The 12,053-nt window shown below is 32.7% G+C and overlaps 1 protein-coding gene across 1 annotated transcript; it reads right to left on the bottom strand.

Moving 5' to 3' along the window:
* Positions 1–7,066: 7,066 nt before the first annotated feature.
* LOC141519543 (olfactory receptor 5T9-like) lies at positions 7,067–8,017 on the bottom strand. Its single transcript, XM_074231760.1, has one exon. The coding sequence runs from the start codon at positions 8,015–8,017 to the stop codon at positions 7,067–7,069; it is 951 nt and encodes a 316-aa protein (XP_074087861.1).
* Between the last annotated feature and the right edge of the window lie 4,036 nt (positions 8,018–12,053).

Genomic DNA, 12,053 nt, shown 5'->3' with positions numbered 1-12,053 from the left:
TCCTCATAACATGGATTAAAAACATCAAAAAATCTCATTTTTATCATCAATATTCTTTCTCAAATGTGGTAAAATAAATGGTAAGGAAATCCTAGCACCCATTGTATACTTTTCTTTTTTTGTTGTTTAATTTAGACTTTGCAAGATAGTAGGGATAAGTGATTTGCCCAAGATCACTCAGCTGGGTAATTATTAAGTGTCTGAGGCCAAATTTGAGCTCAGGTCCTCCAGACTCCAGTACTGGTTTGCTATCCACGGTGCCATCTAGCTGCCTCTATTTGCTTTTTATATAGCCTATTGGGTTTTTTTTTTCATTTTTTTCCCACAAATTTCTCATTTTCTCCTTAAAACAATGCTTTGAGATATTTTTTTATGTTTTTAGTTTGGTTGATGTTTATTTTTTAGTCATCACCAATAAACACGTAAATAAACAAACAAGAGAATTTAAAGGTCATACCCAGGTACGTATTTCTTTAAGTGGACTAGAACTCAGGTCTTCTGGATTCTAGGTTCATCACTTTATCTACTGGACCACCAATTACCTATAAATGGAACATATTTCAATAACTTTTTCCGGTCGTGAAAAGAATATATTAGGAGCTATCATATCTTTTGATCAAAATCTTGCTGAGTCAGTATCTTTTAACTTCTGTTTGTTTGTAGGGTTCATTGGAGCAATGTAATCCTCAGTATTGGGCCTTATTCATTGATATATTCCTTTTCAGATTTATCATTGAGATTTAGTTTGTCTTAATGTCTGACTCTGGATGATGGAGGAATTTGTAAGATGGTGGGTGACAGTTGGTACTGTTCAGACTTGAAATTTACTTTACTTCATTACATAACTCTAATTCTTCTTTGTAGTTACTTCTAGCATTTCTTAATTAATTAGAACCTTTTGTTTTCATAATTTATTAAGCCATACTGCAAAAGGTTCACCTGCATATTTAAATAATGGAAAGAATGTTAAATAACTTTGACCATATTCAATATATTAAGGATCACTTATTTCCTCAAAATGGGGATTCCCAGGGGGCAGCTAGCTGGTGCAATGGATAGAGAACCGCTCCTGCAGTCAGGAGTACCTGAGTTCAAATCCAGCCTCAGACACTTAATAATTACCTAACTGTGTGGCCTTGGGCAAGCCATTTAACCCAATTGCCTTGAAAAAACTTTAATAAAAAGGTGGATATTCCCTTCCCTGTTGCAGATTGCAGCTCAACAATAATTTCATGTATGGTTTAATGACCTGCTTTGGGCAAAAAATATATAACCTGGCCACACCTCTTCAAATTTTTGTTGATCTGCAGGCAGCATAGTCTTCCTGAAGGTCTTCCTTGGAAATTTTCAATTTTAATAGTAACCATCACCTCACAATTCGAAAGCATAGCCTTGAAGAACCTAGGGTACTCTTCAAGACTATCTGACATATCATGGGACAGCTAGATGGAATCATGAGGATGTGAGTTCAAATCCTGTCTCAGACACTTGATCCTCACTAGCTTGTGGCCTTGGGTAAGTCGCTTAACCCTGATTTCCTTGCATCCAAGGCCCTTTTCAATCATCCTGATTCAGATCTGGCATCTGAACCCGGATGGCTCTGGAGAAGAAAGTGAAACCACTGGCTTTTCACAGCACACCCTCATTTAAATCAAGTTCAGCTGTTCATCAAGGCATCACCTCTCTGATATCCTGATCATCTTTGAAAATGAAGGAAAAACATCATCATCATCTGACATGTCAGAGGAAGATGACTTCAGAGGATATTTATAGATCCTAGTAGACTTTCTAAAATATAAAAGAAACCCACTTTGATTTTGAACAGGCTCATGAAAAAAAGAACAAGAAAGAAGTTATGCTTTGCAACAAAGTCAAATCATTGTTTATGAAACTTTTAGGTTTTCTTAAATATTTTGTTTATTTTTTGTGTAACAACAATTGCATGATTTAAATCAGATCACCTAAGATTAGGGCAATAATATGGAAAACATCAGGGATTTGCTTCTGAGAGAAGATTTTCTGGGTTCTTGTACTTTATTGTTATAGGTGACATCTTTATGTCTCTTAAGTAGAAGGAACGTCAATGAGTCTATAAAGTTATCATACTGGAACAGTCATGGTATTCAGGAATATTTTGTGTACACTAAATACAGGTAGCATTTACTAAATTGGGTGAAGGCCGTTGCTCCTACTCTTCCAGAACCAAGAAACAGAGTTGGGATTTTGGTCATATTTTATCTGTCTTTTTCAGTTGTATGTACAGGGAGCTGAGTCTCAAAATAGGGAACTCAAACCATGAGGACTTTGGAGCCAGAATTCCATGATTTTACTTCTAGACAAGAAACCTTGAGAATCCAGGGTACCAGAATGCAAACCTGGGGGGCTTGGAACTTGAAAGTTGGTGGTGGTGGTGAAAGATTAAATAAAATTAAGATTATATAAGAACTATGTTAGTTGTGAACCTAATCAATTTCTCTTTCCCCAAAAAAGAGGTCTAGGGGACATTATGTCCCTCAGGAATGGGTGAAACACAATGTGCATATGGTTGTCCTTAATATTCATTTGTAAAAGACATATGTATGAAGTGGTTAAATAAAAGTATGAGATTCAGATCCCTTATGAATGGTCAATCACAATCTGTAGGGTCTTTAGTTAAGTTAGAAAGTAGGTATTTGTCATCTTGCCTTGGAGCAAGAATGAAATGTAATGTACTTGGCTTTCTGATAGAATAAGGCTAGGCCATTTTCATGATACTTAGGAAGCATATCCAAATGTCAACCGATAATTTCTTTTTTATTGTTCAGAAAATATTATAATACTAACTTAATAATTATTTGTTGGATTGGATGGTATTACAATGGACATTAAAATCTTTTAGAATGCTTCTACTTTCAGTTTTATAGAAAACTAGTTTATGAAGTTTTTTCAATAGAACTCTGATCAATGAAAATTAACAGTGAAATCTTTAGAGCTTCCAATAAAAAAAAATCTCTATCTAGATCACCTTGGCCTATGAGTAATGAAATTATATAGAGAGAGTATCAAGAGCCACTCATATTCACTATGTGGCTTTGTTCAACCCAAAGAATCTCTAGCTGGGAATTTTGGAGATTGAGAGCATCTGTCCTACTGCTTTAAGTGAGAGAGAATATTCACATTTTAATGATTCTCAGAGAGTGAACAAACTTTTTTCCTCCAATTATCTCTCTTTATGGAAACTATACCAATTGTAACAATTATACATGCTATTTCATATTTATTCAACATGAATAGACATAATATGTTTAGTTGGATAAAATTTTTATTAGGTATAAAATAAATTAAAATAAAGAATAATAAAAATTAGTATTTTATATAATATTTTAGGGTTGACAAAGTGCTTTATATAGTTTGTCTTATTTGATCATCACAGAAACTTTAAAAAAGAAATGTTATATTTTAAAAATATTTTAAGAATAAAAAAACCTGAGGTTTAGAAAAGTTAAATGATATTTCTGTTAATTTTCTGGATGGTAAATGTGATTGTGACAATTACATCATTCACTATATTATCTTGTTGCTGTTGATAAAGCAAAGAACAATAAAAAACAGTATTTCCTCAAACCCATAACATTTCTCTGGTACATACAAATTGTAGCAAATCCATATTATTTTGTATACACAGGAATTATGGAAACACACCATGTAATCAATCAATTATTAGACAAGAATTTATTAAGTATATATTATAAGCTTCACTACACCTAGATTTGTGGAAACTAAAAGGAAAACATAAAAATAATCCCTTCCATCAAGAAACATAAATTTTAATAGGGGTAGCACATGAATACATAAGCTCAAATAATATTTAAAGATGATAGAAGGAAGGCAACAGTCATTGTTCATAGTTGCTTCTTCAGTGATAGGAAAAAGCAGTTTAGAACAATATAACAGTATTTCCAACCTCTGTTGAATTCATAGATATTCAGAATCAGCAGTCATTAGATCAAAGATTTAGAAATTGCTAGATCTCCTATTATAGGACATAGAATTCAGTCAATTTTGGAAATTCTCAGGATTTAAAAATATGGAAAAAGAAGATATGAACATTCTATGCATGTTTCCTACAATTTCCCTTGATACTGTACAGGTTGTGGACTAGAATTCAGACTAACACACACACACACACACACACACACAAATACACACACAGAGAGACACACACACAAACACAGAGAACACACACACACACACACACATTAACAAAGACAAAAAACATCTCTTCCACCTGCAACCTTTATGAACTAAGGATATGGAAAAGAACTTTGAGAAAGAGGGAGAGAATCTCCATGAAGATGAAGAATGGAATCATTCTACTTTTTTCAGTTTCTATTCTGTCCAATAAATATTACCTTGAGATTAAACTGAATAGCTATGTCCATTGAAGGTACATTTTGTGCTTTGAGGGATGTGGTTCAACACAAAAACAAAAATGATGGAGGGTGAAGGGAATGAGTCTCAGCCCTGAGAGCTCAAACCATGGAGACTTTGGAGCCAGAATTCAAAGTTAAATATTGCTTCTAGTCCAATAATAAAACTTTGAGAAGTGAGGATATGAGAAAGTGAACCCAAAATGGCGAGGAACTTGGAACTTGGTGAGAGGAGGGGATTAGAGCAAAGCAAAAACTGGGTTAAGAGATGAAACTAGACTGTTCCCTTTAAAAGAAAAAAACTTCTGTGCAACCGAACCATTCACTTGTATATTCAGAATGTAAATAGAATGAATATTGATTAAAATGTCTACCAGGCTGATGAGACCTTCTGACTAGAGCAAAAGCATCAGTTTAGAGCTGAAATTCTCTGTGTAGTTAAACTTTATCTTTCCCTAGATTTAAGCTCCTTTCCCAGCAAATGAAGTAGGCTTCTACTACACAAAGAATATCCAGATTTCAATAGGAATTCACCAAAGGTCTATCCAACCCAAACATATTACATTGCATTAAAAAACAAAGCAAACAAAAAAAAACAATCAGAATTTGAAAAGACTTCCTACACAAATTATTTCAACCCATTCTTGCATAAAGATATGATATAACAAGAATTTCCCATGTTTTTGATTGGTGCTAAAACGATATTGGTTAATTGCTTCCATTTCTGATAGCTGGACATTACAAGTGAATCTATGGAAGTCACATTTGGAAAGTGTCTAAAGATGTTGATATTCAGATACTTTTGAAGAAAGAGAAGGAAGAGGACAAAGTGAAGGAGGAGAATAGAGAAGATGCAGAAAAGAACAAAAAACAGGAAAAAAATTATATTGAAATTTATTGTTGATAACCTACTTTTAATTTAGGCAAGTTTCATAACAACCCAGTCAATCAGAAGCCATATTATCCCCATTTTATAGATGTGAAAACAACAGTTAATGATTTTCCCATAGACATTAAACATCTGAGAAAATTTGAGTGTATATATTCCTGACACGAATTCTAACACATTTCAAAATATATTATTAAGTTGTTAAAAAGAAAAATTTACCTTAGGTTTTGCTGAGATAGTATATATATATATATATATATATATATATATATATATATATATATATATATATACATACATATATATGTATACATATATATATATACTTCTGTATGTATGTTTATGTGTATACATATATAAACTGCAAAGTTAATAGATATAGATTCTTATGAAATATTATATTAACATAATTTTAGAGTACATATATTATAAATGATAAAATATATATACATATTAATAGGTGCATTTGTACATTTTTATGTCAAAAAAATCTATATGTGAAATAAGTTAAATTTTTTAATTACTAATTTATGAGCTTGAAAGATCCTTGAGGACAATGTCATTTTTTTCAGTACATAGCACAGAAGTAATAAGCAATAATATTAAATCTGCTAGAAGTTGAGATTGCAGGTAGCAAAAGAAAAATGGGTGGATAAAAAGTCTTTTTCTCCAACAAATCATTTTGAAAGAGGCAACTTGTCCATTTGTAATTCTATGCATCAATATTTCAGTGTTGAACTAGCTGCAAACTGGAGAGTTTCAAATGGAAGAAGCACCTTTATTGAAGCTAGCCCTTCTTAGAAGCTATGTTGAGGATGGCGTGCATTTCACATATGACAACTAACAGAAAGAAGCTGAAGTAGAAAATAGAAGGCTGAGTGCAGGAAATAACAAATAGGCTGGTGGGGTAACAAGGTTTCATGATGGGGTGGAATGTTCAATATTTTCATATGTTGTTTCTTTTTCTATTTTCACAATATGTGTAAATACACATCAAAAGATAATATTTGATATCTATTATTGTGAGGAAAAGTGGAAAATAAAAATAAAATCTCAAGAGGTAGAGTTGATCTAATTTGCAAGTAACTTTAAAAGAAGGTTTTATGACTTTTTATTTAGTCAGGAAAATATTAGAGAAATCAATGAAGACACTTGAGTAAGGGAATAACAATACAAGAATTCTTGTTTGTTTGTTTTGGGCTTTTGCAAGGCAACGGGGTTACACTCAGCCAGATAATTATTAACTGCCTAAAGTTGGATTGGAACTCAGGTCCTACTGACTCCAGGGCTAGTGTTCTATCCACTGCACTACATAGATGCACTCCAAAAGACTTTTTAAAGATTATTTTGCAACTTAATAGAAAATGGTTTGGAGAGAGGATAAATTGGAAGACTAAAGTACAATTAGAAGGTTATCTTAATATTTAGGGTAATAGGTAAATGATAATATTACCTGAAATAGTGCTCATAGCCTAAAGGATTTCAAGAAAGATGTGAAATAGATAATCATGATAGTAATTAACTATTACATGTGTTTTTAGGTTTACTAAGTATTCAACAAATATTAGATACTTATGACAATACTTTGAGACAGCAGTTATAATTACTCATTTTTCACAGATAAACTCAGAAGTGAAAGCAATTGAATGAGAAATTTGAATGCAAATCTGAACTTTGATTTTCTGTCTCAAAGTACAGCATTTTATCAACAATGACTGGATGAAGTTTAACTTCCATTTTCCCTATTACTCCTTCATAGTCTTTACTTCTAACAAGGAAAAGATATATTATGAGTAAACCATGTCTTCTCCAAAACTTTTTTGATTGCCTCCTTCACATCTTTGTTCCTCAAACTATAGATGATGGGATTCAACATAGGAATCACAATGGTATAAAATACAGATACTATCATATCATGGCTCAGAGAATAGCTGGAAGAAGGTCTCAGGTACATGAAGAGGATGGTGCCATGGTAGATGGCTACCCCTGTCATGTGGGAACCACAGGTAGAGAAGACTTTCTTTCTCCCTTCAGCTGAGCGAATCCTTAGAATGGCAGCCAAGATGAAACCATAGGAAAATAGGACAATCAGAATGGTGAGAATCTCAATTGAACTCACAAAGATGAAAAGCAACAATTCATTGACATGAGTATCAGAACAGGAGATGGCCAAAAGAGGAGGGATATCACAGAAGATGTGTCTGATTACATTGGATGCACAAAAGGATAAACTAAATGTGGCCACAGTATGTATAATGGCATGTGATATTCCCCCTATATATGATCCAATGATGAGAGGCACATAGACTTGTGGAGACATGACAGCTGTGTAGAGCAGGGGGTTACAGATTGCGACATAGCGGTCATATGCCATAGCAGCCAAGAGGAAGCATTCAGTGGTCCCAAAAGTAACAAAAAGAAGCATCTGGGCAACACATCCAGGAAAGGAAATCATCTTATTCTCTGCTAGAAAATTGACCAGCATCTTAGGTGTGACCACAGAGGAATAACAGGCATCCAAGAAGGATAAGACACTCAGGAAATGGTACATGGGGGTGTGGAGTCGGGAATCCACCACAACCAACACAACTAAGCCCAAATTTCCCACTAGGGTGAAGAGATAGATTGCAAGGAACAGCAAGAAGAGGATGACCTTTAGCTCTAGTCGGTCCGTGAAGCCAATAAGAACAAACATGGTGACCTCAGTATCATTAGGCATGTTTTCTTTTGTAGTTATCCAACTCTGGGAATAACAAGAGAGTTGCAACTATAAGTGAAACCTCCAACATTCTGTTAGATTCTAGAAATTCTGTACTTCATTGAATGAGTTATACAAACAATGAAATAGTTCCTTTGATGTCCTTCCTTAAGTTAGAAAGTAAACTTAATGAAACCTTTTTGAAGACTTATTGAAATATTATTTTTAAATGAAAAGAAGAGCCATGATCTTTTTGCCAAAGCTAAATAGAATCACATACTAATATTATTTAAGTAAATCTTATGAGTAAAATCATGTCCAATAAGATACTTCAAGAACTATTCCTCCAAAAGGAAAGAAATGAATAACCATAAACTTTACTCCCAATAAAACCCACATATCTATTAACACAATTGTAGTTTTTATCATCTTATAATGGCCATTGTGTCTGTGATTACTATCTCTGACCCTGAAGAAAACAATGAGAGATATTCAGAGACATGGGGTTGAATTCTGATTCTGCTACTTAGTACTTGTGGGACTGGAAAGTTACTTAACGTTCTCATTCTCCTTTTCCTTTTTATTTAAAAAAAACAGTAAGGTGTCAGGTGCATAGCTTCTCTATAGTCTTCTAATTCCAGAGATATTATCTCAATAAATGGCTAAATTTAATTTCCTGATTTATCATTTTTTGTCAAATTGGCAAATTGCATTTTGTGTAAATTGAGGGGAAGGGAGGAGGATTAGGCAGAAAATTGTAAAACTCAAAATAAATAAAATCTAAAAAGATTTATTATTTTTGACCCAAAACTTGAAGACTGAGAGATCTAGAAGCTCATCTTAGTATCTCCCAGAATGCAAGTGCTGGAAGATGTCAGAGAGCGTGAACTCTCCAACCCTCACCTACACAGGAATCCTTATTATACACTGACAAGTGGTCGCTTCTATTCCACTAGAAGATACCAATACTATACATTCCTCTATTTGGGTTGATTATTCAGATTATTAGGAAACTGTCCTTTACACATGAATTGACTTATTTACTAGATTCATTAGTGTTTTTATTTCCAACCTCCAAAGTCAGATGGAGGGAAATATATTCCCATGTTTATATCACAACTATATCCTGAAGGAGAGCTACTCTTTTTTTTCCAGATTGAAATTGATTTTTCAAAAGAATAAAAATTTTCCATATATTCTCTAATCTCACTATTATTTCTGCATTCCTTTGGATTCATTCAGGATTATCAAAATTTATAAAATGTATCAAGAAATGAATGTAATAATCAAAATTTGGTTTATGGAAGTATTAGAGTATATAACAAGAACATTTTCTGTTTTGACACTGCTTTTTTGTAATCCAAAATATAAGACCTGGAAGAAATATTAGAACATAATAACAACTTAAATTTTTTAAAGTTTGTTACCCTTTAAGTCTAAAACTTTGTAAACTTCCTTTCAAGAATCCCATGAATTATGTGTTTTAAATTTTTTATTCAGTACAGAAAATGAGTCACAAAAAGAATAAATTAGTCTATGTAAGAGATACAAGGGAACAATATGTGACTCGGAATGATAACCCATTTCTCTACATTCTGGTATCTTACCAGATGGTTGCTGTGTGATTCCAAGTTAGCACACTGTCCTGTGCCACTTAATGACTTCAGAGTCTACTTAATTCAAGTCTTATCTCTTTTACTAACCATATAATTTTGGAAAATAATATGATTTCTTGGTTGTCTTCTTCATCAATTTTAAGATGAGGATGCTATACAAATGCTTCTGTGTCTGTGATTCTATATCCACAGACCCCTTCTGACTTGGTCATAACTGTCCAAAAAAGGGAAATATTTGTACATATATCTGAAATCTTTAAATAGAATACATATTCAAGAACCACATCTTCTTTATCTTTGCTTAAAGCAAAGTGTATAACTAATGGAGATTCAGTGTCTAACACATTATAGACATTTCATAATTAACAATAAAACTCCACTATTTATTCAATGAATGAATATACAAAACTAAACCTGATTAAATTAAAATAATTCTAGTCAACTAAATATAGATGAGATGATCATTAAAAAGTGAAAGTGGGTCATTAAAAAATTATATTTGAGAATTCATCCTTATTTTATGCCAGACAAAAGAAGACATGAACCCATGCTTGGAATTAGAAAGCTACTGTCATTCTCCTCAAGTCAGACTTAATTTCCAAATTGTGCATCCTACCTGTGGAATAGAAGAACAAAGATTGTAGGTTAGGTAGTTTATGTGTATCACCTATTCAAATACTTTATATGTCTTTTTCCTAGTCATTCTGTGTCTCAGTTGGGAATAGCCCTAGAGGGATACAGAACTAACAAGAGACATTAATAGATTTTTAAAAAAATAAGTAAATCAATTTTAGGAGATTAGTGGTCATAATGATGATTGCTTATCGAAGGTTTCTTATTTCTCCAGGATTATGAAACAGAATATTTAAAAGAAAAATGTTGAAGTGAAAGAACATTAGATAACCAGTAATTAATTCATGTTCATAATATCTCTGCCAATTTATGGCAAATAATGAATACAGAATATATATTCTCTGACTATAAGTTATTTCTCTTAAAAAATAAGATATCTGACATATTTTATTCAAAGGATTCTGAGATTTTTTAATGTAGTATTGTTTAAGGTGTTCTGTTCAATTCTTTTATTATTATCTTATCACGGATTAGAAGAAAGCCATGAGTGTTCTTATAATATATCAAAAAAAGTAAAGGTTCCAAAGGTCATGTCATGCTTGAAAAATTTTAACTTAGACACCAGTGACAGGTTTTATTTACCTGATTTCTTAGCTTAGGGAAACTCATGGTCTTTTTAAAGACTGCAGAAAGGGGTGTCTAGGTGGCGCAGTGGATAGAGCACTGGCCCTGGATTCAGGAGTACCTGAGTTCAAATCTGGCCTCAGACACTTAATAATTGCCTAGCTGTGTGGCCTTGAACAAGCCACTTAACCCTATTGCTTTGCCCCCCCCCAAAAAAACTTAAAGACTCCAGAAAGCAGAATCAGAAAAATGTTGTACGGCGTAACAGCAACACTGGGGTGATGATCAACCTTGATGGACTTGCTCATTCAATCAGTGTATCAACCAGAGACAATGCTGGAATATCTGCAATTGGGAATACACTCTGTATGCAGAGAAAGAATAATGAACTTTGAAGAAAGAACCAAGACTATTCCCTTCAAATCTGAAAAACAAAACGCCATTATCTTATTACATAATTTTGCCTTCTCATACTTTATTTTTCTTCCTTAAATATATGATTTTTCTGTCATCACATTCAACTCAGATCAATGTATAATATGAAAACAATGTAAAGACTAACAGAATACCTTCTGTGGGGGGGGGAGCAAGAATGGAATAAAAATTGTAAAACTCAAAATAAAATCTTTCTAAAAAAATAAAGACTCCAGAATATTCTCCCGCACGTTTCCAATATTATTAGATATAGCATATTTTTAAATGCACTAGACAAGATTTCTGAACAGTGGAAAAATGAGAAGGCACTCGAGCTCCGAAATGAGAGTGATCTACTTGCCAGAAAAAAAAGCAGAGGAAAGAAAGCAATTAACAAATATTTATCAATGTAGGAGGAAGTAGAGTATTCATTTAACACTATCTTAGAAAAAAAGAAATTGAAAAAGTCATTAATGAGTTTCTATATATAAAAATTACAAGTAGCAGGAGAATTCCCAAGTGAATTATACAAAATGTTTAAAGAACATTTCCAATACCACATAATCTATTTGATAAAATAGGAAAAGACGGAATCCTATCCAAGATCTTTGTTGACAAAATATTGATTTATGTGAGATCATGAACACAGGCCTAAATCAGGAAGAATGAAAAATAAAAAAGTAAACTAAAACACTTCCATAATGAATATTGATGCAAAATTTTCAACTAAAATGAAATTTCTGTATTATATCACATAGATCATATATTATGATCAGATAGAATTTATTTCAGTAATATAGGACTAACTTAATTTTTGGAGAATTATTAGC

This window comes from Macrotis lagotis, chromosome 3 (genome assembly GCF_037893015.1).
Source record: "Macrotis lagotis isolate mMagLag1 chromosome 3, bilby.v1.9.chrom.fasta, whole genome shotgun sequence".
Classification (NCBI taxonomy): Eukaryota; Metazoa; Chordata; class Mammalia; order Peramelemorphia; family Peramelidae; genus Macrotis; species Macrotis lagotis.
This window is presented reverse-complemented; position numbering and strand designations above follow the sequence as displayed.

Bases quoted from the DNA above. Each gene is read 5' to 3' on its own strand.
- LOC141519543 (XM_074231760.1), bottom strand. From the start codon at position 8,017: ATGCCTAATGATACTGAGGTCACCATGTTTGTTCTTATTGGCTTCACG.